Source organism: Calidris pugnax, unplaced genomic scaffold, assembly GCF_001431845.1.
Source record: "Calidris pugnax isolate Ruff unplaced genomic scaffold, ASM143184v1 scaffold217, whole genome shotgun sequence".
NCBI classification, from domain to species: domain Eukaryota; kingdom Metazoa; phylum Chordata; class Aves; order Charadriiformes; family Scolopacidae; genus Calidris; species Calidris pugnax.
This window is the reverse complement of record NW_015090962.1, coordinates 437,500-460,352: the sequence shown is the minus strand read 5'-3', so window position 1 is coordinate 460,352 and position 22,853 is coordinate 437,500. Positions and strand designations below refer to the sequence as shown.

The following is a 22,853-nucleotide window of genomic DNA, read 5'->3' as shown; positions in this document are numbered from 1 at the left end:
ACGGTGCCACCAGCATCCTCACGGTGCCACCAGCATCCTCACGGTGCCACCAGCATCCTCACGGTGCCACCAGCATCCTCACGGTGCCACCAGCATCCTCACGGTGCCACCAGCATCCTCACGGTGCCACCAGCATCCTCACGGTGCCACCAGTACCCTCAGGGTATCATCAGCACCCTCACGGTGCCACCAATTTCCTCACGGTGCCACCAGCTTCCTCACGGTGCCCTCGGCATCCTCACGCTGCCACCAGCATCCTCATGGAGCCACCAGCATCCTCACGGTGCCACCAACACCCTCACGGTGCCACCAACACCCTCATGGCGCCACTAGCATCCCCACGGTGACACCATGACCCCCATGGTGCCACCAACTTCCTCACGGTGCGCTCAGTACCCTCAGGGTGCCCTCAGCATCCTCATGGAGCCACCAACTTCCTCACAGTGCCCTCAGCATCCTCATGGTGCCACCAGCACCCTCATGGTGCCACCAATATCCCCACGGTGCCCTCAGTACCCTCACAGTGTCCTCAGCATCCTCACAGTGCCACCAGCACCCTCATGGCGCCACCAGCATCCCCACGGTGACACCATGACCCCCATGGTGCCACCAACTTCCTCACGGTGCCCTCAGTACCCTCAGGGTGCCCTCAGCATCCTCATGGAGCCACCAACTTCCTCACAGTGCCCTCAGCATCCTCACGGTGCCACCAGCACCCTCACGGTGCCACCAGCATCCCCACGTGCCAGGCTGCCATCTGGGCAGCACAATGATCACAAGAGATGGACTGTCAGAGCTAAAGTCCACATCCAAGTCCAAGTGGCCTCGCGGTGCCCTTCTACTCGAAATGTCCCCAGCCACATCGTCCCTCTCGTGCCTCCAGCTCAGACTCTGCCCATCCACCACTAATAATTTGCTTATTAGTCAGCCAAGAGCTGTGAAGTGCCATCAATTAAAACTTGTGAAGTGCTTTGAGCCTTTCCAAGGAGAGAGGATTCCGGCGCGGAGAGCGGTGCAGCGTCCGACCCCACCGTGTGTCCGCAGAGCGGGGAGAGCCCCCCATCTCCCCCCAACCCCCCTCCATCCCCTGCACACGCCGAGAGAAAGGGGCTGGGAAGAGAAAGCTGCAGGTAAACCCTCCAGCCAGGAGGCTCCGGGTGCTCTACTGCATCCTTCCACCTCTGCCAAGGTGCAGCTGGTCACCAGCAACTGTCACCTTCAGGCCACCACCTGGCACCTTCAGACCACCAGAGTCACCCTCAGGCTACCACCAACTGTCACCTTCAAGTCACCAGCAACTGTCACCTTCAGGCCAGCACCGTCACCTTCAGGCCAGCACCGTCACCTTCAGGCCACCAGCAACTGCCACCTTCAGGCCACCAGAGTCACCCTCAGGCTACCACCAATTGTCACCTTCAAGTCACCAGCAACTGTCACCTTCAGGCCACCACCAACTGCCACCTTCAGGCCACCAGAGTCACCCTCAGGCTACCACCAATTGTCACCTTCAAGTCACCAGCAACTGTCACCTTCAGGCCACCACCAGCTGCCACCTTCAGGCCACCACCAGCTGCCACCTTCAGGCCACGCTGCTGCTCCTGCAAATTCAGGAACATGCCACCCCTCCAGTGGTGCAGCCCCAGGCAGCTCCATCTCCTCTTCCAGCAGCATCTCCTCCAGGAAACCAGAGCTAGAAAAGCATCCTCTGTCCCCTCCCCCTCCTCCTGCTCACAGCATCTGTCCGGTGACAGCACGAGGCAGCCACCACGTCAGGGGACACTCTGCCGGGGAGAGATCTCAGTGCCATCTGCTCTCGGAAGGTTCTACCTTACACAGCGACATGTGAAACTTGAAATATTCATTTTCTCCGTGGGATGTCCCAACTGGCACACACTCATGCAAAACGCTGTCTGCGTGGGGCTGCAAAGCATCTTTGGTCCCCAGGCTCCCCAGAAACTCCAGGGAGTCACCATTTCTCCTGGTACCCATGCCATGGTGACACCCTCTGCGTTCCTCCCCACACAAGGTAGCCATCGCCTGGTTTTTACCGTAACGTACCACTTATTCCAGAAATACCCCGCTGCAAATGCACACGTGCACGTGTACACATACAGAGAACGCTTTTGGGCTTAATTTTTTAATGTTAATGAAACCAAACATCAGCTTCCAGAACTGTATAAATAATTGAAAGGCTATTATGGACCCAGTGCTCCAGCTACGACTCGGATAGATTTTTCCTGAGCGCGTCAATACACGTTTTATGGATTCCATGAAAAGGGGTCAATGAGAATTTCAAGGATTTAATAAGGCATAATGGACCTGCTTTGGACTATTTAGAGAAACCCACGGCAGTGACCAGGACAGGGTCTCTGGCACAGAGCTCCCCAGGACCATGGGCAGGAGCACTGGGAATGGCACCAGCACGGACCTGCTCCTTCTCCATCCCTCGACTTCAGGCAGGAGAGATGCTGATGGCCCCCAGGTACGACTGGCGTGGCTTTTAGTGTTGGGACTTCAGGCAGGAGAGATGCTGATGGCCCCCAAGTATGACTTGGCATGGCTTTTAGTGCTGTTTGGGGCTTTTTAAAAATCATATTAAGCCAACAGACTGACATCACAAACCACAAAGCTGACGGTGGCAAAGGCAGAGCGGATTCTGGCCGTTTGCTCCCCAAACCAGTGCCCACAGGTGCTGCTGAGGAAGCCCCCCCAGAACCTCTCCTGTTTATCAGCACCCCCCCAGCCAGGCAAACCCCCCCAGAATGCAGCCACAGCAAAAGAGTGGGAGAAATACCCAAAGAATGTTAACAAATGGGGAGTAAGAGTCTTTCCACATTAATAGCAAAGCCCTAGGGTGGCTCTGGAGGGGGGGCAGAGCCATTGGGACCCCACAGGGATCGATGGCTGAACCCCCACCCTGCCCAGACAGGGCCAGCCCCCCCAGCACAGCTGAGAACATTCACTTTTTTCTTTTATTTTTTTTTCCCCTTCTATTCTAATCTAATTACATTTCTGTGTTCAATAGCTGAGCATAATGTTAAACAGGCCATTCCGAGCAAGCTGCAGTTCAGGGAAGGCTGGAAATTTCATTTCTGCTGAATATATGATTCATTACAGCCGGGACTTGGGACAGGCCAATTAATTCACCTGAGCGGGCGGCTCGAGCGGGCACCGCTGCCCCACGGCGAGCTGGGGGGCAGGGAACCCTAATTGCTTCTCCTGCCACCCCTATCAGCCGTGGCACCTTCAACACCAGCGCAAGGAGGTGAGAACCAGCTCAGAAAAAAAGAAAAAAAGAGGAAAAATTCCCCAGATGAGGAACTGTTAAAACCAGTGCCAACATCACTGAGATCCTTGGTGGCAGCAGTACCCCAGGCATGAACCCTGGGGATGGCACACACGGGCTGGAGGGTCAGGTTCCAATGGGCAAAGAGGAGAAGGAGGAGGAAGAGGAGGAGGACCCTAGCACCAGGAGGAGGAAGAGGAGGAGGACCCCAGCACTAGGAGGAGAAGGAGGAAGAGGAGAAGGACCCTAGCACTAGGAGGAGGAGGAGGAGGAGGACCCTAGCACCAGGAGGAGGAGGAGGAGGACCCTAGCACCAGGAGGAGGAGGAGGAGGAAGAGGAGGAGGACCCTAGCACTAGGAGGAGGAGGAGGAGGAGGAGGACCACCCTAGCACCAGGAGGAGGTGGAAGAGGAGGACCACCCTAGCACCAGGAGAAGGTGGAAGAGCACCAGGAGGAGGTGGAAGAGGAGGACCACCCTAGCACCAGGAGGAGGAGGAGGAAGAGGAGGAGGACCCTAGCACCAGGAGGAGGAGGACCCTAGCACCAGGAGGAGGAAGAGGAGGACCCCAGCACCCTCGCAGAGGGAGCATGGAGGTGTTAATGATGGCAAACATCACCAACAGAGCTTTTGGGTAGGGATGGAGCGTGCGTGTGGGATGCCTGGCTCCTGAAGGAGCCGGGCTCTCTGTCCATCACACAACACGAGGTTAATTACAGATCAGGCCGTTTCAGAAGGAGGAAGAGGAGGACCCCAGCACCCTCGCAGCGGGAGCATGGAGGTGTTAATGATGGCAAACATCACCAACAGAGCTTTCAGGTAGGGATGGAGCGTGCGTGCGGGATGCCTGGCTCCCGAAGGAGATGGGCTCTCTGTCCATCACACAACATGAGGTTAATTACAGATCAGGCCGTTCTGTCGCCTGCCGAAGTGTCAAGGTGAGCTGGGGCCACCAGACCAGGCTGAAGTTCAAGGCAGCCCCAGGGACTCTTTGCCCTCAAAGTCCACATCCATATCCCAGTCCCTGCCTTTTAGCTGGTCTGGAATTCACCTCCACGGAAAAGCCATGGTGGTGCCCACCTCTCCTCCACGGAGGGAGATGTCTCCAGCCACCCCAGCATTGGGGACCACTCAGAAGCCCCCAGCCCCTCTGAAATCTAAGGATAAGCTGGAATACAGCGTGGGGGGGTATTTTCTGCCAAATTCCTTTACTCTTTAAGGCAACACTCTGGTCTGATGTCCCAAAAGGAGTGGTAGGATGGCACCAGGCAGGGAGGAGAAGGGCTGCTGGGGGGGCAGGGGATGGTGGGGACGGGGTGATGGAGATGGGGATGGTGTGGGGGGAGCGTGGTACGTACCAGGAAACAGCCCGACGGCGTCTGCCCTGCCCCCAGAAGTCAAACAGGCTTCGGCCAGTCAGCAGGAGATTTCAAACCATTTCTCAGACACAAAGGCCACAGGAATAAGATGCCGGTCAGAAGACGAGGGTCTGCAGCGAGCAGAAAAAGGGGGCTTGCAGGTGCTGGTACAAAACACACAAGGAGCAAACCGAGGAGGCCTGCTGCAAAAATCAGCTTTTTTAGAGGAAAAAAAAAAATAATCTCTCTGAAGTAGTGCTTTGAATGAGCTTATTGGCCCTGGAAACCAGGTGATGCAAAGCAGAGAAAGGGGGAGAAAGAGATGGAGTGCAATATTGGATGTTTTTTTCCCTGTGCACGAGCATCTTCTAACACAGCCCATCGTCCTGGGGATGCCCGACCCCACAGGGCACCAGGGCATGATGCCACCCCCCTGTCCCTCCATCCCCCTGCCGTGGGTCCCCTGTGGGGCTGCCGTGCCCATCGCCAGCTCTGCCAGGCTGGAATGGGAACACACCGAGGCCAGTGGGGTCCCAGAGAGCATCACCCCATGGCACAGCAGCAAGGGAGCCCTTCCAGCCCAAAGGAGGGCACCCTGGGTGGGGGGCAATCCATAGAATCACAGAATGGGTTGGGTTGGAAGGGACCTTAAATCACACCAAAATCAATGTGCACAGAGGATGTTCAAGGGAACGATCTGCAAACCCCCAAAGCTTCTCTGCCTTCCAAAACCTGGGGAAACCCTGAAAAACGTGAACCAGCAACCCCCCCCGCACCACGTGCATGCAGGTGATGGCTTAAAAGATGTCTATTAAAGCTGTTGGCTCCCAGGGTTCTGTCCTTAGTGCCACCAGCTGCGGTGGCACGCACACCACGGGCTGCCTGGGGCATGAGCTGCTCTTTTTCTTCCTCAAAACCCTCCTCCTGGTCCTTCCTCTGGCTTTTGTGGGGTGGTCACTCTCCCACCCTCCCCGCACAGGCAGGGGCAGGCAGAGCTGGGGCTGGCATCTCTCCTGCCGTGCCACCAGCTGCCACAAAGCCCCCCCTCGTTAATGCATCATTACTTCAGGCTCCTCCATTAATCACCCGGCTCGTTCGCAGCCCGGCAGCTCTTTCCGCGCCACGTCGCAGACAGCACGAAGGCTGGGAGATGGATCCAGCAGCGTTTAACGTGCTGGAGGCAGCTGGGGACTGAAAAAAACGTGCGGTGCCCAAGGCTGCCAGGGCTCACGAGCCACCTCGGTGGGATGAGTGGTCCAGGGGCCGTGTCCACGCTGAGCTATGGGGTGGGTGAGCAGCTTGGTGGCTTGGAGAGCTGGGGGAAGGCAGTTCCCGGGGCTGAGAGGGGGTAGCAGACCCCCAGAGTGGAATCATGGAATTCTTAGAGTTGGAAGGGACCTTCTAGAGATCATCCAGTCCAACTCCCCTGCCAAAGCAGGGTTGCCCAGAGCACATCACTCAGGAGCATCCAGGTGGGGCTTGAAGATCTCCAGAGAAGGGGACTCCACACCCTCCCTGGGCAGCCTCTTCCAGGGCTCTGCCACCCTCACCCCAAAGAAGTTCTTCCTCACATTGGAGTGGAACTTCCCATGTTCCAGCTTGTGCCCGTTGCCCCTCGTCCTCTCACTGGCAACCACTGAAAAGAGTCCGGCTCCATCCTCCTTCAACCCCCCCTTGAGATACTTGTCAGCATTAATAAGGGCTCCCCTCAGCCTTCTCTTCTCCAGACTAACGAGTCCCAGCTCCCTCAGCCTGTCTTCATCAGGGAGATGCTCCAATCCTTGAATCATCTTTGTTGCGTCCCCTTTCGTGATGCTCCAATCCTTGAATCATCTTCGTTGTGTCCCCTTTCAGGGAGATGATATGGTGTAGGGGAGAACTTTAGAGTAGGGTAGATGGTTGGACTTGATGATCCCAAGGGTCTCTTCCAGCCTAGATGATTCTGTGTGATTCTGTGTTGCCCTTCACTGGACTCTTCCCAGCAGTTCCCTGTCCCTCTTGAACTGGGGAGCCCAGAACTGGACACAGGATTCCAGTTGTGGCCTCCCCAGTGCAGAGCAGAGGGGGAGAACCTCCTCCCTCCACCTCCTGGGCCCAATCTTCCCTACGCAGCCCAGGATCCCACTGGCCCTCTTGGGGGGCCACAAGGGCACGTTGGCAACGAACGAACCCCCAACCTGCCGGGACCTGGCGCCTCCTCCTCACCTGTTTCCGTTGAAGGTTGTTTTATAATCCCCGGGCGAATGCAACGCCTCCTCGGCGTAGACGGGGACGGGGGTGCGGACGCACTCGTGGGAGCACTGCAGCGTCTCGTTGTAGGCGGTGAAGATGTCGAGGGCGCTGGGCACGCGGGCCGGGGCGAAGTCGGTCAGGTTCTGGCAGCTCTCCTCTTGCTGGTCCAGCTTGCGCTGGTGGCTGTTGCGCCGGGGGCGCCCGCTCTGCGCGCAGCTGGGGAGGAGAAGGGGACACGACACCCCGTGTGTCCACTCCTATTACTCACCGGTAATTATACATGGCTCAATATTAGATTCCACTGGCCCTCTTGGGGGGCCACAAGGGCACGTTGGCAACGAACGAACCCCCAACCTGCCGGGACCTGGCGCCTCCTCCTCACCTGTTTCCGTTGAAGGTTGTTTTATAATCCCCGGGCGAATGCAACGCCTCCTCGGCGTAGACGGGGACGGGGGTGCGGACGCACTCGTGGGAGCACTGCAGCGTCTCGTTGTAGGCGGTGAAGATGTCGAGGGCGCTGGGCACGCGGGCCGGGGCGAAGTCGGTCAGGTTCTGGCAGCTCTCCTCTTGCTGGTCCAGCTTGCGCTGGTGGCTGTTGCGCCGGGGGCGCCCGCTCTGCGCGCAGCTGGGGAGGAGAAGGGGACACGACACCCCGTGTGTCCACTCCTATTACTCACCGGTAATTATACATGGCTCAATATTAGATTAGAATTCATAGAATCACTCAATGGTTTGGGTGGGAAGGGACCTTGAAGACCACCTCGTTCCACCCCCCTGCCCTGGGCAAGGACACCTCCCACCAGACCAGGTTGCTCCAAGCCCCCTCCAACCTGGGCTTGAACCCCTCCAGGGATGGGGCAGCCACAGCTTCTCTGGCCAACCTGGGCCAGGCTCTCACCACCCTCACAGCAAAGAAGTTCTTCCCCACATCTCATCTCCATCTCCCCTCTTTCAGCATCAAACCCTTCCCCCTCCTCCTATGGCTCCCCTCCCTGATCCAGAGTCCTTCCCCATCTCTCCTGGAGCCCCTTTAGGGACTGGAAGGCCCTCCAAGGTCTCCCCAGAGCCTTCTCTTCTCCAGGCTGAACCCCCCCAACTCTTTATCTCAGCCCCTCCTCCCACCAGAGGGGCTCCAGCCCTCCCAGCATCTCCAGGGCCTCCTTTGACATCCTGGGCTGCACCAAAAGAAGCTGCTGAGGCACTTTGGGAAGATCAGCCACCACCAGGCAGTCACTGGCCTTGCCTTTCTTTTCTTAAAGGATCATTAGACACAAGCTTTTTACCACCAGAGGAATTACCAAGTCACACTTTTACACCTGCAGGAAATGAAAGCCCTTTTTTTTTTTTTTTTTTTTTTTTTTTTTAAGTGAAAAGACACAGGTGAGAACAATGAAGTTTAAACCTTTTCCATTTGGGAGGCATCGAAAGGTTTAAAATATTGGGGTAAATAGCTCAGAAAGTGCTCTGCCAGGCAGACCCCCCCCCTCAGCTGAGGGATGGTTGGGGGGACAGCCCTGATCTGGGGGACCCCACCAGCTCTGGAGGCTCCAATGGGATCTGGTGGCCCCGCAGTGCTCCCGGATCCCTCTGTGCTCTATTCTACACTGAGCTCTGGATTTATTTTTCTTTTCTCCTTTTTGGCTCCAGCACGAGGCTCCTCGCGCTGTGCCGTGGTCAGCGGATCGATGATACTACTACTATTAGAGAAAAATCCCAGGGGTGTTTTAGACAGTATATTTTCTACTCTTTCATTTCAATACTGCTGGGGCTGGGGAAGTTTAGTAAAGTAAATCCTGTCTGAGATACAAAACCCAGCATCACCGATGCCTCCCCGCAGGCTCCCAGCAAAGCAAACTCGTTTTGGGGAGGGGGGGCAAGTAACTCAGTGCTTTTGGCCAGCTGAATGTCTCACTACCCCTCTGCTGAGACTTGGTAGCCCTGCAACCAGTTTTTCCTCTAATCCTAGGGCTTCTTCATCACTTCATCATCATCCTCCTGGGTGGGGGAATGGATTTGCTGCAGCCCCTGGGGATGCTTGGTGGGGAGGGCAGAGGGGAGAATGCCCAGAGCATCAGCTCGATGGCTGCTCCGGTGAAGGTTGACCTCAAAGTAGGGCAGTTTCCCTGGGAAAATAGGTAAAATCCCGAGTGCCTGAAGCAAAGCTTTAACCTATTTTGCCACACGCCCGGCCACGCCGAGAGAACACACGGGAGGAAACGAAGCTGGAGGAGCACATGAGAAAATAGGTAAAATCCCGAGTGCCTGAAGCGAAGCTTTAACCTATTTTGCCGCACGCCCGGCCACGCTGAGAGAACACATGGGAGCAAACCAAGCTGGAGGAGCACATGAGAGCTCTGGGGGACCTGCACGCTCCAAACCGGTGGCACCCAGGGGGTCAGGAGATGCCCTTGAGTCCCTAGAGGGGTGGGGAAGGTCACAAAATGTCCCCATTGCCCACACAGCCCAGGGGTGGCTTGAGGAGCAGCATAAAGCTGGTTAAGGCAGGGGCAGAGGAGATGCCACCCAGAGCAGGGTGGTCCCCTACCCACGTGGGGACACCAGCCGTGGCCAAAGGCAGGACTCTGGCATCATCAGGTGGCACCATGTTGCAGCACAGTGACCCCGGAGCAGTGATGAGCAGGTGAGATGTGGCCACCTGGCCATGTGCTGGTCCCCAAAGCCACCCACCACCAGTGAGAGCCAGGATAGCCCAGGTGCTTCCACCTCCCTTGGAGGCTTCAGCATTGAAAAACACCCCATTTTCTCCTGCAACACCTTTCCGAAGACCATCCCGGCAGACGCCACAGGCTTTAGTGCTGGAAAGACACCACCATCCCCATCCTGTCCCCATCCCCGTGCCACCCCCCCGCCCCAAACCCAGCCAGCCCCAGGAGGGACCTTACCAATTTTTTAAGACAAGAGTTGTTATCAGCGCGGCGATGACCATGATGAGGGACACGGTAATAGTGATTATCTGATGGACTGCCAGACCTGTGGGAGAGAAGAAATGAGAGAAAGTGGGGACGGGAGCCACGGGGGATGTGGGGCAGTGGTGAGTGAAGCCCCCCCGACCACGCACAGACCCCCCCGACCACGCACAGACCCCCCCCATCACCTCCCCCCCTCAGCAGCGGGGACGCAATCCTCTCCCCTGCCTTACATAAAATAATCCTTAAGCCAGTCCTCTCATTTCCTACCCTCTCAAGTATGTTCCTTGTCAGCCCGAATTAGGCAGGAAGAACGGAAGAGATGTGGAGACGCATCCCCTCCGGGACGGAAAGAGAAACTTGAGCTCAGCTTTGCAGTGGGTGCGGGATTAACCGCAGATAATAATTACCGCTCTAAACTGCTGCTCACTCAGAAGGGTCGGGGTGGGCTCATTTTCTCGTAATTCACCTTACACAGGGTATAATTTTGGCTCCGCGTATCATTCCTAATGAGCAGTTTGGAAACAAAAGCAGCTCGATGTACAGTATGTTTGCGATCTGGTGCCGCTTTACAGTTGCAATTTCGTAATGAAATGATTTTTCCTGGCGGCGGCCCAAGGATGTGCTATTTTTCACAAGCAGATGTTGCAGCTCCTGATGGATGGTATTTTTAATAAATAAATAAGTGTTAGCACGACATGAAAACAAGCAGTTTTATATATATATATATCTATCTCTATCTATATGTGCATCTGTGCAATGCATGCGTAGAGCTCCCAGCTTTTTTGCTGCTTTTTCCCACCCAAGAGTGGCTGGAGCCAGGGATGCTGGTGGGGCTGGGGATGCTGGTGGGGCCGGGGATGCTGGTGGAGCTGGGGATACTGGTGGAGGGATGCTGGTAGAGCCAGGGATGCTGGTGGAGCTGGGATGCTGGTGGAGCCAGGGATGCTGGTGGGGCCGGGGATGCTGGTGGGGCCGGGGATGCTGGTGGAGCTGGGATGCTGGTGGGGCTGGGATGCTGGTAGAGCCAGGGATGCTGGTGGAGCTGGGATGCTGGTGGGGCTGGGATGCTGGTAGAGCCAGGGATGCTGGTGGAGCTGGGATGCTGGTGGGGCTGGGATGCTGGTGGGGCTGGGGATGCTGGTGGGGCCAGGGATGCTGGTGGGGCCAGGGATGCTGGTGGGGCCAGGGATGCTGGTGGAACTGGGGATACTGGTGGAGCTGGGATGCTCATGGGGCCATTTTTTTTTTTTTTTTCGGGGATGCTGGTGGAGCCGGGGATGCTGGTGGAGCCAGGGATGCCACTGGGACCAGGGATGCCAGCTCCAGCTGCTGGCCCAGGGAGGAGGTGGCTGATGGCCATGGGTGTGGGCACTGAACTGGCCACAGCAGCCACCCACATCCTCAGGGCTTGTGGGAGACTCCAAGCCTCAGCCCCAGCCCCAGGCTGGGTAATTAGGCCAGACGAGATTTAAGGGTGGTATTTTAAAGCGCGGATCACGCTGGCTGCTCTGCTGCCTTCTCTCGAAGGACACAAGTTCCTACTCCCTCGAAATCTGTGATCTCTCCTCCCCCTGCTCACCCCGGCTCCCTGGGGGGCTCGGGTCCCTGCCCACGCTGCCGACAAAGCTCAGCGCGGGGGGAATGGCTGCTCGAGCACAGCCCGGCTCCCGGTCCACGTCTCCCCAGCCCACACGCCTCCGAATCCAAACCCCCAGAGACACAACGAAAAATGCTTCTGGCCAGGGAAGAGCAGGAGAAAAGGCTGCAGACCGAGGTCCACGGTGACACCCAGAATCTCAGAATCACAGAATCTTCTAGGTTGGAAGGGACCTTAAAGATCATCTTGTCCAACCCTCAACCTAACTGACAAAAATAGACACCCACACAACAAACAAGGAGCATCATCACTAAACCATACCTCCCAGCACTACATCAACCCCTCTTTTGAACACCTCCAGGGATGGGGCCTCAACCACCTCCCTGGGCAGCCCATTCCAAGGGCTGAGAACCCTTTCAGTGAAAAAATTTTTCCTAATATCCAGCCTGAACCTCCCCTGGCGCAACCTGAGGCCATTTCCTCTGGTCCTGTCGCCTGGGACTTGAGAAAAGAGACCGACCCCCACCTCTCTACACCCTCCTTTCAGGGAGTTGGAGAGAGCAATAAGGTCTCCCCTCAGCCTCCTCTTCTCCAGGCTGAGGGGAGGTGGAAGCTGCTCAGTGCAGGCAGATGAAGACATAAGTCACCTTTGGATGGCCACCTCCAAAGCAGCTTCTCAGCTTTTGGGAGCACACGCCATGCCTCGAGGGCTACCCTGGCTTTTGTTAGCCCTGCCCGCAGACACACTTGCCTCAGCACCACATCTCACCACCCGAGCATCCTTGCTCAAGATCGGCCATCACCTTACCCTCACTGGCATCCCCGTGCTGCCTGGGCTGCAGGACCCAAGGCCACCCCGGGAAGGAGGTGCAGATCCCTGCTTGGGATGCGGAGACCCATAAAATCCCAAATTTTGAGCAGTGAGACCAGCCAGCAGCGACACCTTTTCAGGAAGCGCCGCGGACTTTGCTGCCAGGATGCATCCCGGACATAAATCAAAGGCTGGGGATGGTGAGTCTTGCCAATTTAATATAATAAAGGCAAGGTCACCTTCGGTGAGTCTGATTCCCCAAAACACCCCTGGTGCCATGGATGGCAGGGAAGGCTTCACTCCAGCCCCGGGGCTGGCACCGGGCTGCCGGGAGGGATATGCTCTGAGCCCACTTTGCCAATGGGCTCCCCATGGGGGAGATGTGGGGGAAGAAGTGGAGAAAAAAACAGGGATCCCAACTCTAAGGAGAGGACACGGGAGCAGGAGGTGGTGGCAGATGTGAAATTAACCCCAGTGAAGGGGTTTTCTCGAGGCAGGACCAAGGAGAGATGATTTCCCAAAGGCCAGCACTTCTGGAATGCTGACCTTGGATCCCGAGCTGGCAAGAAGGGAAGAGCCCACCGGAACGCAGGGAGGCACAGAATGAGGCAAATCCCATGTACTTTGGGGCTCTTCCTCTGCTCCCCAACGCACACCCCCCTCCCCTGGGGAGCCCTGGGACAGACAGACGGACGGACAGACGGACGGCTGCTCTCCTTCCCCCGGGCCCTGGCGATGCCGAGCGCAGCGGGACGGACGGGGATGCGTCAGGGTTATTTTTCTCCCTCGACTCAAGCACCTATTTTGCAAATGACCCATTTCCTTCATTTACTCCCAATTACACTTCAATTGGTTCAAACAGGCTGTGACAAGGCTCCTTGGAGAGCGGCTGGCACCAGCAGCTGCCAGAAAAGGAGCGGGGCAGGGCAAGAGAACGGCGGGGGCAGAGGATGGGGGGGTCCGGGCACCCAGTTCCAGCTCTGGAGGGGGTCCAACACCAGGGAATAGCCCATGGGCTTCGTGGCCCTGAGCAGGAGTCCCAGCAGGGCTTCCTAGAACCCATTCATGGCTCTGGAGTCTTTGGGGGGCTCCAAACCAAGACCCAGCATCCACAAGGGATTGGGGAGCCAGAGCCAAATTGTGGCTGCTCCACCACCGGCTTTCATTTCCCAAGGGAATTCATGGGGAAAATGCCATAGGGCTCCCCACCTCCCCCATGGAAAAAGGCTTCTGGCCCCACACTTGGGGTCCCTGTAGGACAGTCGTGATGGGCACCGTGTCCCAGCAGACCCGAGGAATGGAGCTGGCAGCTCCGGTGCGTGCCGGGTCCGCAGTGACGCCCACCCCAGCCACCTCCTTCCTGGGAATCTTGGAGCAGCTCCCAGTGGGACACGGCCGAAAAAGATAAAAGGAAAAGAGTCTAAAAATAAAATAAAAACCCAGCCCAGTGCCCGATTCCTTTGAAAACAGAAACGGTGTCGGAAACGAGACCTTCCGCAAAGGGGGGAGCCGCGGCAGGGACAAGGGGGGGGAGGACCTAACGATGCAATTAATCCTTGCACTTACATAATGGGGAAGGCGCAGGCAGAACAGATTGCAGGTGGCTGAGCACTGGGAAGGAAGGCAGCTCTCGGGAGCAGGACACATGGATTTGAAGAAGGGTTGGATAATTTTAGACTCCGTCACATACATAAGTTGCCATATGTACCGGCACAGAAGCAAGTTCCTTTGCATCACACATTAATTCTGCACTGGAGCCCGGGGGGGGGAGAGGTTCAAGGGGATGGGAGATGTTTTTTTCCCAACCACGTTAGCCACGGCAGAGATGGAGAGAGGGAAAGGGACGGGATGGCAAGTGGGATGACTCCCCGAGAAGCCCTGCAGCAACGCAAGAGAGACTCACAGGTCTCCATCCTTACCTTGCAAACACACCACATCCTTTCCTGGAGGCCTCCAAAGAAATATATAGAGCCGTGCAGAGCAACACTGAACAGAAATATCCCATCTGCGAGGGGGGGGGTGTTGATGGATGGGGCATCCCGAGAGAGGGGAACATCCCACGAGGGACACGCAGCACCGGGGGGGGAGGCGAGATGAAAGAGAGATGGCTGGGAAGAGCAAAGCATTATTTTAACCACGGCCCAAGGAGCCCAATCTGTCTGGAGGGAAGGGACCTGGAGGATAAAATCAATAGCTCATAAAGCAAAAATTACCCTCCTCCTCCTCAGGCACAGGAAGCCTTCTGCCGAGCAGGCAACTCACAGGAAAAGCCTGTGCCCCCCCCCCCCAAGACGTGGGGCAGGCTGCAAGGGAAGGACCTGGAAGCAGGAATTACGGTGCCTTGGATTTATTTGCTCATCTCCACGGCCAACACTTCCAACGGCAAAGCTCCCATCCCAGCGATCACTTAATTACATGCTAATAACAGCGAAGAAACAAGCCACGGGAAGGGCAGGGGCTGGTTTATGGGATGGGGAAGGATCATCCACCCCGGCCCCGGCAGCTGGAAATGCCTCCTCCCCACCAGGGGCTGCGGGAGGCTCCCTCTTACGAGGCTTTTACCAGGCAATTTGACGCAGTGACCATTTAACTGGAGGGTAATTACAGGAGAAGTATTTAATGGAATTGAAAGTGTGTCCAAACCCCCGCGCTTCTGCTAGTGCAGCAGAATTTAATGTGTCGCCTGCCAGGAGGGAAAGCTCTTCAAAAGCCTTCTCTGAACCCTGGGAAATGCTGAAATATTGCGGGGATTTTTCCACTCTCGCCCCGTCCCAGTGCCATCTCCTCAATGGTGGGACCCAGCACGGGCAGCATCCAGGCATCCACCTGCAAAACACGACTCCAAACTCCCCCGAGTCCAGAGAAAAAACTCCATCTTCCCAAAGCGAGCGCGTGCCAGGGATTTTTTTCTTTTTATATGTTATTTTAAAGACCATATATTTGCCACCGAGATGAAAGCGCTGAGTTTTGGCCTTTCTGGCCACCTTTTGAAACGGCTCCCGGACAGCTTTGCATCAACAGAATTAATTCCATGAGCAAATCCATTCCAGCCTAATGTCTTGCTACTGCAGAAGTGCGCAACGGCAGCGAACAGGAGATATAAGCTCTTAATTAAAAACAAAGAGAACCTCTATCCCCCAAGGCCTTTATTTCAACAGCTCTGGTTAGGGAGACCGTATTTTTCATTTTCCCAATAAAAACAGCTACGAGCCGCAACTCTTTGAAGACCCTCGTCAAGGCCTTTGAGCTGCATAAAATTAAAAAAGGGAAAAACAGCTCCATTTCATTTTGCAGAGTATAATTTTGAGTTACTGTTAGTGGTAGGAACCCAAGAGGTGCCATGAGGGCTGCGATGGGGCACCCAAACCCCTGCTCACGTGGATTCCTGCCCTGCTCCTTTCCCCTCTGCCTTCCCTCAACTCCCAGTTTGGGTCCAAACACCAGAAGAGGACAAATCTGCTGAAGAAGGCAGGGCAGCAGGACCGACACGTGTAGGGTCAGTCCCTGACACCTCTCCTTCTCGCTCCTCAACCAAAGCATCACTCCTGGCCAGGGAGAGACCATCCCAAACAGGCTTCCAGTAAGGAGCACTGAAAAGAAACCAGCTTCTGGGAGCAGCTGAAGAGCTTAGAGAGAGGGTTATGATGAAAACACAGATGGAATTGGCACCGTGGCCATTGTTCGTGGCCACAGTCACACTCAAAGAGTCGCGGTCAATGGCTCAATGTCCAAGTGGTGACCAGTGGTGACCATCCTTGTTGGTGTCATGGAGAGTAGGATTGAGGGCACCCTCAGCCACTTTGCCAATGACACCGAGCTGCGTGGCATGGTGACACGCTGGAGGGATGGGATGCCCATCCAGAGGACAGGCTTGAGGTGGGCCCATGTGAACCTCATGAAGTTCAAACAGGGCCAAGTGCATGGTCCTGAACCTGGGTCAGGGCAATCGCAGGCACAAATCCAGGTGGAGAAAGGGCTGGGAGCAGCCCCGAGGAGAAGGACTTGGGGATGTTGATGGATGAGAAGCTCCACATGCCCCAACAACTTGTGCTGGCAGCCCCGAAACCCCCTGCACCATGGGCTGCACCCTCAGCAGCGTGGCCAGGAGGTCAAGGGGGGGGAATTCTGCCCCTCTGCTCCACTCTGGGGAGACCCCCCCTACCACATGGGGCTCAGAACCCCATCCCCATCCCTGCCACGGGGCTCCTTCCCCTGTTCCTGCTCATCCTGGACACCAGGACACCTCCACCAGAGCATCATGGAGAACCTGGGGAAACCCGGCTGGACTCGGGAGGTGTTACAACTTCCCCAGCCATCGGGAAACACATCCAATCCCTGGAAGCCTCATCTGGTCGATACAAGCTGCTTGAGGACAGAAAAATTCAATCAGGAACGTTGTGTGGCCGTTCTGCTGCAACCTCGGCCACCACCAGCCTCTCCCTTGGGGGGGGGAATCAGGCAGACTTTGCCCTAACACGAACCCTACTGCTGCTTAATGGCTTGTAAGAAAAATAACTCACAAAGAACACAAGGGTTAGAGGCTGGGGAGGAGGTTTGGCAGGAGCTGGCTTGGAAAACCTTGCTCTGGTGCAAAGCCAGCTCATCGGCTGGGAAATCTCCGGGGGGCTGCTCCTCTGAACCCCCCCCTGGACTCCAAAGCAGAGCTTGGGCAGGCAAAGCCCCTTGATTTTCCACCTGGTAAATCAGGGCAATCAGCTCCGAACTCCAGCCCGGCGAGCATTACTCATCCTGAAGTGAAAACGCAGCTCTTCAGCAAAGAAAAAAAAAAAAACAACAAAAAACCACCACCAAGGTTCCTGGAAACCTCCTGGTATTTTGTGTTGGGCTGATGAAAGGCGAAGAATATCCTGCTGCCGCCGCCGCGAAATATTCTTGCCAAGAACCAAGATCCTAGAGGCTTATGCTAAAGACACTGAGACTTATCTTCTCAGGTGTTACAGCAAATATCACCGAGCAGTAAATACCTCCGAGAGCAGCAGAGGAGCGTTTCTGGCTCGTTGGGGCACACGTGGGTAAAAGCCTCTGCTAATCCCGGGGAGAAACCAGCCCCCGCTCCCGGCCACGCTCATCCCATGCCCCATCCCTAAGGATGCACGGATCCTCTGGGACAGGCCACGGGGGGGGTACTGGCCCCTCAGATGCCATCCAGCCCCCCCCTCTCCCTCCCCTGCAGCCCCCCGCGGCGGCGGCTCCCCCCACGCCCTTGCACGGTGGATCAAAGCGGCGGCTCCATCCCGAACGCCCAGGGTCTTCTTTTAAACACATTTTATCTTTAATTAATTCCTTTGAAGCCTTTTGCAGCCGCTATCTCCTCGCATCCAGCGACCCCCCTCTCCTGCACCCCCCCTTTTTGAAGGCAGGGTCACCCCCCAGCGGGGAAGAGAATGTCTCTTGATTATTATTTATTCCCGATACGTTCCTGGCCGGCGGTGGGGAGGGTGGGATGGAGATTTGGCATGATGGGTGCCCACACCAGCACCCACACAGCCCTTCACCTCCTCCCTGGACCCCCCCGGATGGCGATGCCCACCCCCAGCCCCGGGGAGGGGGTGCCCCACAGCACCCACTGCCTCCAAGCACGATGCCAAACTCGCCGTGTACCAGCGATCGAACCACCCCATTAAGAGCTGCAGACGACACATGAAGTCTTCTGTATACAGAAAGCACTTAAAGATTTAATTAAAGACGGCTTTATTCTAATAATACTGAAAGGAGAGCCTCAGACAACCCAGGGAGCGCGATTCATGCCTTCGCCCTGGCGCTCTCTGATTCATTCTCCTCTTTTCTCCTCTTTTTTTGGAGGATGCTCTGCCTCGGCGGAGGAGCACGGAGAGCATCGCCCCGCTGGAAGCTCCTCCAGCCTCTTGCAGCACGCCGGAGTTTTAATTATTTCTCTCTTCCCGTGCTCCACCGTAAAAATGATTATGACAGCCCCCGAAAAAAAAGGGAAGCACATTTTTGAAAAGCATAAGCATAAACTACGCCTGGGTGAACATATTGCGTCCCCATCTGACTGCCATCAGCACTCTGCCAGGCGCCGAGCAGGCAGAGGTGGCACCGGGACAAACACACCTGAGCTGGGGGGGTTACCCACAACATCCCCCCCCCTCCAGCTCTGCCAGTAGCACCCACCACACCAGAGTGGCACCTACCAGCAGAAAAACGGGAGAAAAAAAAAAAAAAAAGAAAGAAAAAAAGCTGTCTTTCTGGGCATCGCAAGTAATCCCCCGTCTGCCTTCTCTCCATCCTACCAGCAGAGAATGTGCTATTTTTTTTTTTTTTTAAGGCTTCTTTTTGCTGCTCGTGAGTCACGCAGACATTGTTTCTGGCTTTTTTTTTCCCCCCCTAATTTTTCAGCGTGGAGGAGCGGGGTGAGAGGAAGATCTCACTGAGCAGGATTGCCTGCACTGCCCACCCGAGCCAGCGCCGCTGCCTCCACCAAGGTGCCCCCCGCCCCATGTGTGCCCTGGGGACCCCCAGCATCACTGGGGGTGCCCAGGAGCAAGAGCAGGCTCCCAGGAGCATGTCCCTTTCGACAGCAACTCCTGTTGGGAGGTGAGGACCCAACGGTTCCCCACCCCAACGGTGGAGAACACTGCACCGTTATCCTGCCAGCAGCACCCAATCATAGAATCATAGAATTGCCCAGGCCGGAAGGGACCTCCAAAGGCCATCCAGTCCGACCCCCCCGCAGTCAGCAGGGACACCCCCAACTAGACCAGGTTGCCCAGGGCCTCGTTGAGCCTCTCCTTGAATATCTCCAGGGATGGGGCCTCAACCACCTCCCTGGGCAGCCTGTTCCAGTGCTCCACCACCCTCCCAGTGAAGAACCCTCTCCTCATCTCCAGTCTAAATCTGTTCCCCTCCAGCTTGAAGCCATTGCCCCTCGTCCTGTCACTGCAGGCCTTTCTAAACAGGCTCTCCCCAGCCTTCCTGTAGGCTCCCTTCAGGTACTGGAAGGCTGCTATTAGGTCTCCCCGGAGCCTCCTCTTCTTCAGGCTGAACAACCCCAGCTCCCTCAGACTGTTCCTCGTAGCAGAGGGGCTCCATCCCCCTGATCATCCTTGTGGCCCTCCTCTGGACCCTCTCCATCAGGTCCATGTCCTTCTTATATTGAGGGCTCCAGACCTGCACACAATACTCCAGGTGAGGTCTCACCAGAGCAAAGTGGCAGACTCACCTCTCTCTGGCCCTGCTGGCAACGCATCTTTTGATGCAGCCCAGGGAACAATCTTGTGGGAACTGGGGTGCTGCTGTCATACTGGGAGCACCCCTGGGGTGGCTCTGCCAGCTCCTGGGGTGACCCCAGCTCCCTTGAGGACCACCCAGACCCCCAGGTTGCTGCCAGCATGAGCTAAAAGACCATGAGTTGGGAGAGCAGCATCCTCCCTGCCCACCCTCCCATCACCCCGGCACCGTGCGGGATGGGGACTGGCGATGCTGGCTGAGGGAAAGGAGAAGTACAGATGCTTTACCTCATCCTAATTTGTAGCCATATGTTTTCCCCAGCGGAGAACAAACGCTTCCAGCCGCTACGGCTTATACAACAGAGCGGAGCAGGGCTTGAGAAATGCACAGCCTGGCACGGGCACGTCGCCAGCGGCACCGGCACTGCCACGGCTGGTGCTTCCAGAGAGCCAAGAGCATCCCCAGGGGTTGGTAGCCCCCCCCATCAGGGGCTTCCCGGGGGCTCTCCTGGGGCATCCAGCACCCACAGAGGAAGGAAAAGCAGATCTGGAGCTCAGGCGCTTTTCAATTTCAATTTAGGGTGGACGGGTTGAGCTCAAAAAGGTCCTTTAGCCCTGAGAAGGAGTTTATCGTATCCACCACTCGGCGAAAAGAGGTTAATTAGCAAAAACTCCCATCCTGGAGAAAGGCCCTAATGAAGGTTTAAGAGCCAGCAGATTAAAGCAGTGGCCCCTCAGGAGGATGTCGGCGGCTGTGGCTCTGCTGGTCTGGTGGCCAGGGAGGGCACTGGTGGCAGAGCATGGGTGGGAATGGGGGCAGGAATGTGGGAATGGGGGCAGAACCTGTGGGAAGGGGGACAGGACCCGTGGAAATGGAGGCAAAAACATGGGAATGGGGGCAGGACCCGTGGGACACTGTAGAGAGGTTGGTGCTGGTCTCTTCTCACAGGGAATTAGTGACAGAACGAGAGGGAACGGCTTCAAGCTCCAACAGGGCAGGTTTAGACTGAACATTAGGAAGGAATTTTTCACTGAAAGAGTGGTCGGGCATTGGAACAGGCTGCCCAGGGAGGGGGTGGAGTCCCCATCCCTGGCTGTGTTTAAGGGCCGTTTAGATGCAGTGCTGAGGGACATGGTGTAGGGGAGGACTTTGTAGAGTAGGGGAGATGGTTGGACTCGATGATCCCAAGGGTCTCTTCCAACCTCAGTGATTCTATGATTCTATGAATGGGGGCAGGAATGTGGGAATGGGGGCAGGACCTGTGGGAATGAGGGCAAAAACATGGGAATGGGGGCAGGACCCATGGGAATGGGGGCAGGTCCATGGGCAGAGCAGCACCAGGAGCTCATCCTCGCCAGACTGAGGCATCCAACACCGACAATCCCCAGCACGTGCCCATGGCCACCCTCCCACGTGCTGCCAACGGAGCATGGATGTGCTGCCACGGGCAGCACCCGACGGAGCCCACAATGCCTCCAGAGCCCACGATGGCCCAAAGCACCAACCGTGACCATTCTGGGAAGACAAGGCTGAAGATCTCATCACACGTCACGCAGCTCACGCCGGCAGTCGTTATCCACCCTCCCTCGCTCATTTACCCAGCCAATTCCAGCGTGGTGTTATTTTTTTATTTTTTTTTTTAAAAGGTGTGTAGGTTGGGAGCCCCCCCCCCCCCCCCCGCTATAAATAACTCCCTTAAGTCAGGAACAACATTCTGGTTGGCTTGTCTCTTTTCCTGCCAAGCCGGGCAGGCTGGGTAAACTAATTGGGATTAAGATTAGGCCATAAAATTCTTTTTTCGATTCGACTCGGGAAAAAAAAATCACTGCGGGCCGGAAAGCAGTCGATGCACAGTGAATAAATTCTGTAAACTATACAACGGTATCCCAGGGTTTAATACCGGCAATAACAAATATAATTTGAAATAAATGGGAAGCAGCTTTCCCATCCATGTCCAGGCAGCAGACAGCGCCGGGGGAAGGCGTCCCCGTGCCCGAGCGTCGCGCTCAACACCATTAAGGGAGATGGGCTGGGGAAGGGATGGCTAATGGGAAAAACACGGCCAGCTCCTGGAAAACGCCTCCGATAAAAGCAATGAATCAGCGCTGCCTCCCAACAGCTCCCCTTTAACACCACAAGCTTTTTTTTTCTCTCTCCCGGCCAGCGCTGCCACCGGGGAAACTCGTGCTGCCGTCACCGCTCTGCCCCAAACCCCCCACGAAACCCCCTCAATTCGCCACCCTCATCCCTGGCATGACCCTACATGTGCTTTCTCCCCCGCTCTGCCCCAACCCCCCCCCCCCGAAACCCCCTCAATTCGCCACCCTCATCCCTGGCATGACCCTACATGTGCTTTCTCCCCCGCTCTGCCCCAACCCCCCCCCCCCGAAACCCCCTCAATTCGCCACCCTCATCCCTGGCATGACCCTACATGTGCTTTCTCCCCCGCTCTGCCCCAACCCCCCCCCCCCGAAACCCCCTCAATTCGCCACCCTCATCCCTGGCATGACCCTACATGTGCTTTCTCCCCCGCTCTGCCCCAACCCCCCCCCCCCGAAACCCCCTCAATTCGCCACCCTCATCCCTGGCATGACCCTACATGTGCTTTCTCCCCCGCTCTGCCCCAACCCCCCCCCCCCGAAACCCCCTCAATTCGCCACCCTCATCCCTGGCATGACCCTACATGTGCTTTCTCCCCCGCTCTGCCCCAACCCCCCCCCCCCGAAACCCCCTCAATTCGCCACCCTCATCCCTGGCATGACCCTACATGTGCTTTCTCCCCCGCTCTGCCCCAACCCCCCCCCCCCGAAACCCCCTCAATTCGCCACCCTCATCCCTGGCATGACCCTACATGTGCTTTCTCCCCCGCTCTGCCCCAACCCCCCCCCCCCGAAACCCCCTCAATTCGCCACCCTCATCCCTGGCATGACCCTACATGTGCTTTCTCCCCCGCTCTGCCCCAACCCCCCCCCCCCGAAACCCCCTCAATTCGCCACCCTCATCCCTGGCATGACCCTACATGTGCTTTCTCCCCCGCTCTGCCCCAACCCCCCCCCCCCGAAACCCCCTCAATTCGCCACCCTCATCCCTGGCATGACCCTACATGTGCTTTCTCCCCCGCTCTGCCCCAACCCCCCCCCCCCGAAACCCCCTCAATTCGCCACCCTCATCCCTGGCATGACCCTACATGTGCTTTCTCCCCCGCTCTGCCCCAACCCCCCCCCCCCGAAACCCCCTCAATTCGCCACCCTCATCCCTGGCATGACCCTACATGTGCTTTCTCCCCCGCTCTGCCCCAACCCCCCCCCCCCGAAACCCCCTCAATTCGCCACCCCCATCCCTGGCATGACCCTACATGTGCTGTCTCCCCTGCTCTGCCCCAAAACCCCCCCCAAAACCCCCCCCCATCCCCCCCCCCTCCCCGGCCTCGC

General features: G+C 56.8%; 1 protein-coding gene across 1 annotated transcript in view; it reads right to left on the bottom strand.

Moving 5' to 3' along the window:
* Positions 1-22,853, bottom strand: part of AJAP1 (adherens junctions associated protein 1) — a 207,859-nt gene that overhangs the window by 4,916 nt on the left and 180,090 nt on the right. Inside the window, exons 3-6 of the mRNA XM_014952421.1 lie at positions 17,802-17,884; positions 9,779-9,998; positions 7,258-7,500; positions 4,644-4,774 (exon numbers count right to left, since the gene is read on the bottom strand). Of these exons, the coding sequence (XP_014807907.1) occupies positions 4,702-4,774; positions 7,258-7,500; positions 9,779-9,998; positions 17,802-17,884 (619 nt within the window). The 3' untranslated portion in view covers positions 4,644-4,701. The remainder of the gene's footprint in view (positions 1-4,643; positions 4,775-7,257; positions 7,501-9,778; positions 9,999-17,801; positions 17,885-22,853) is intronic.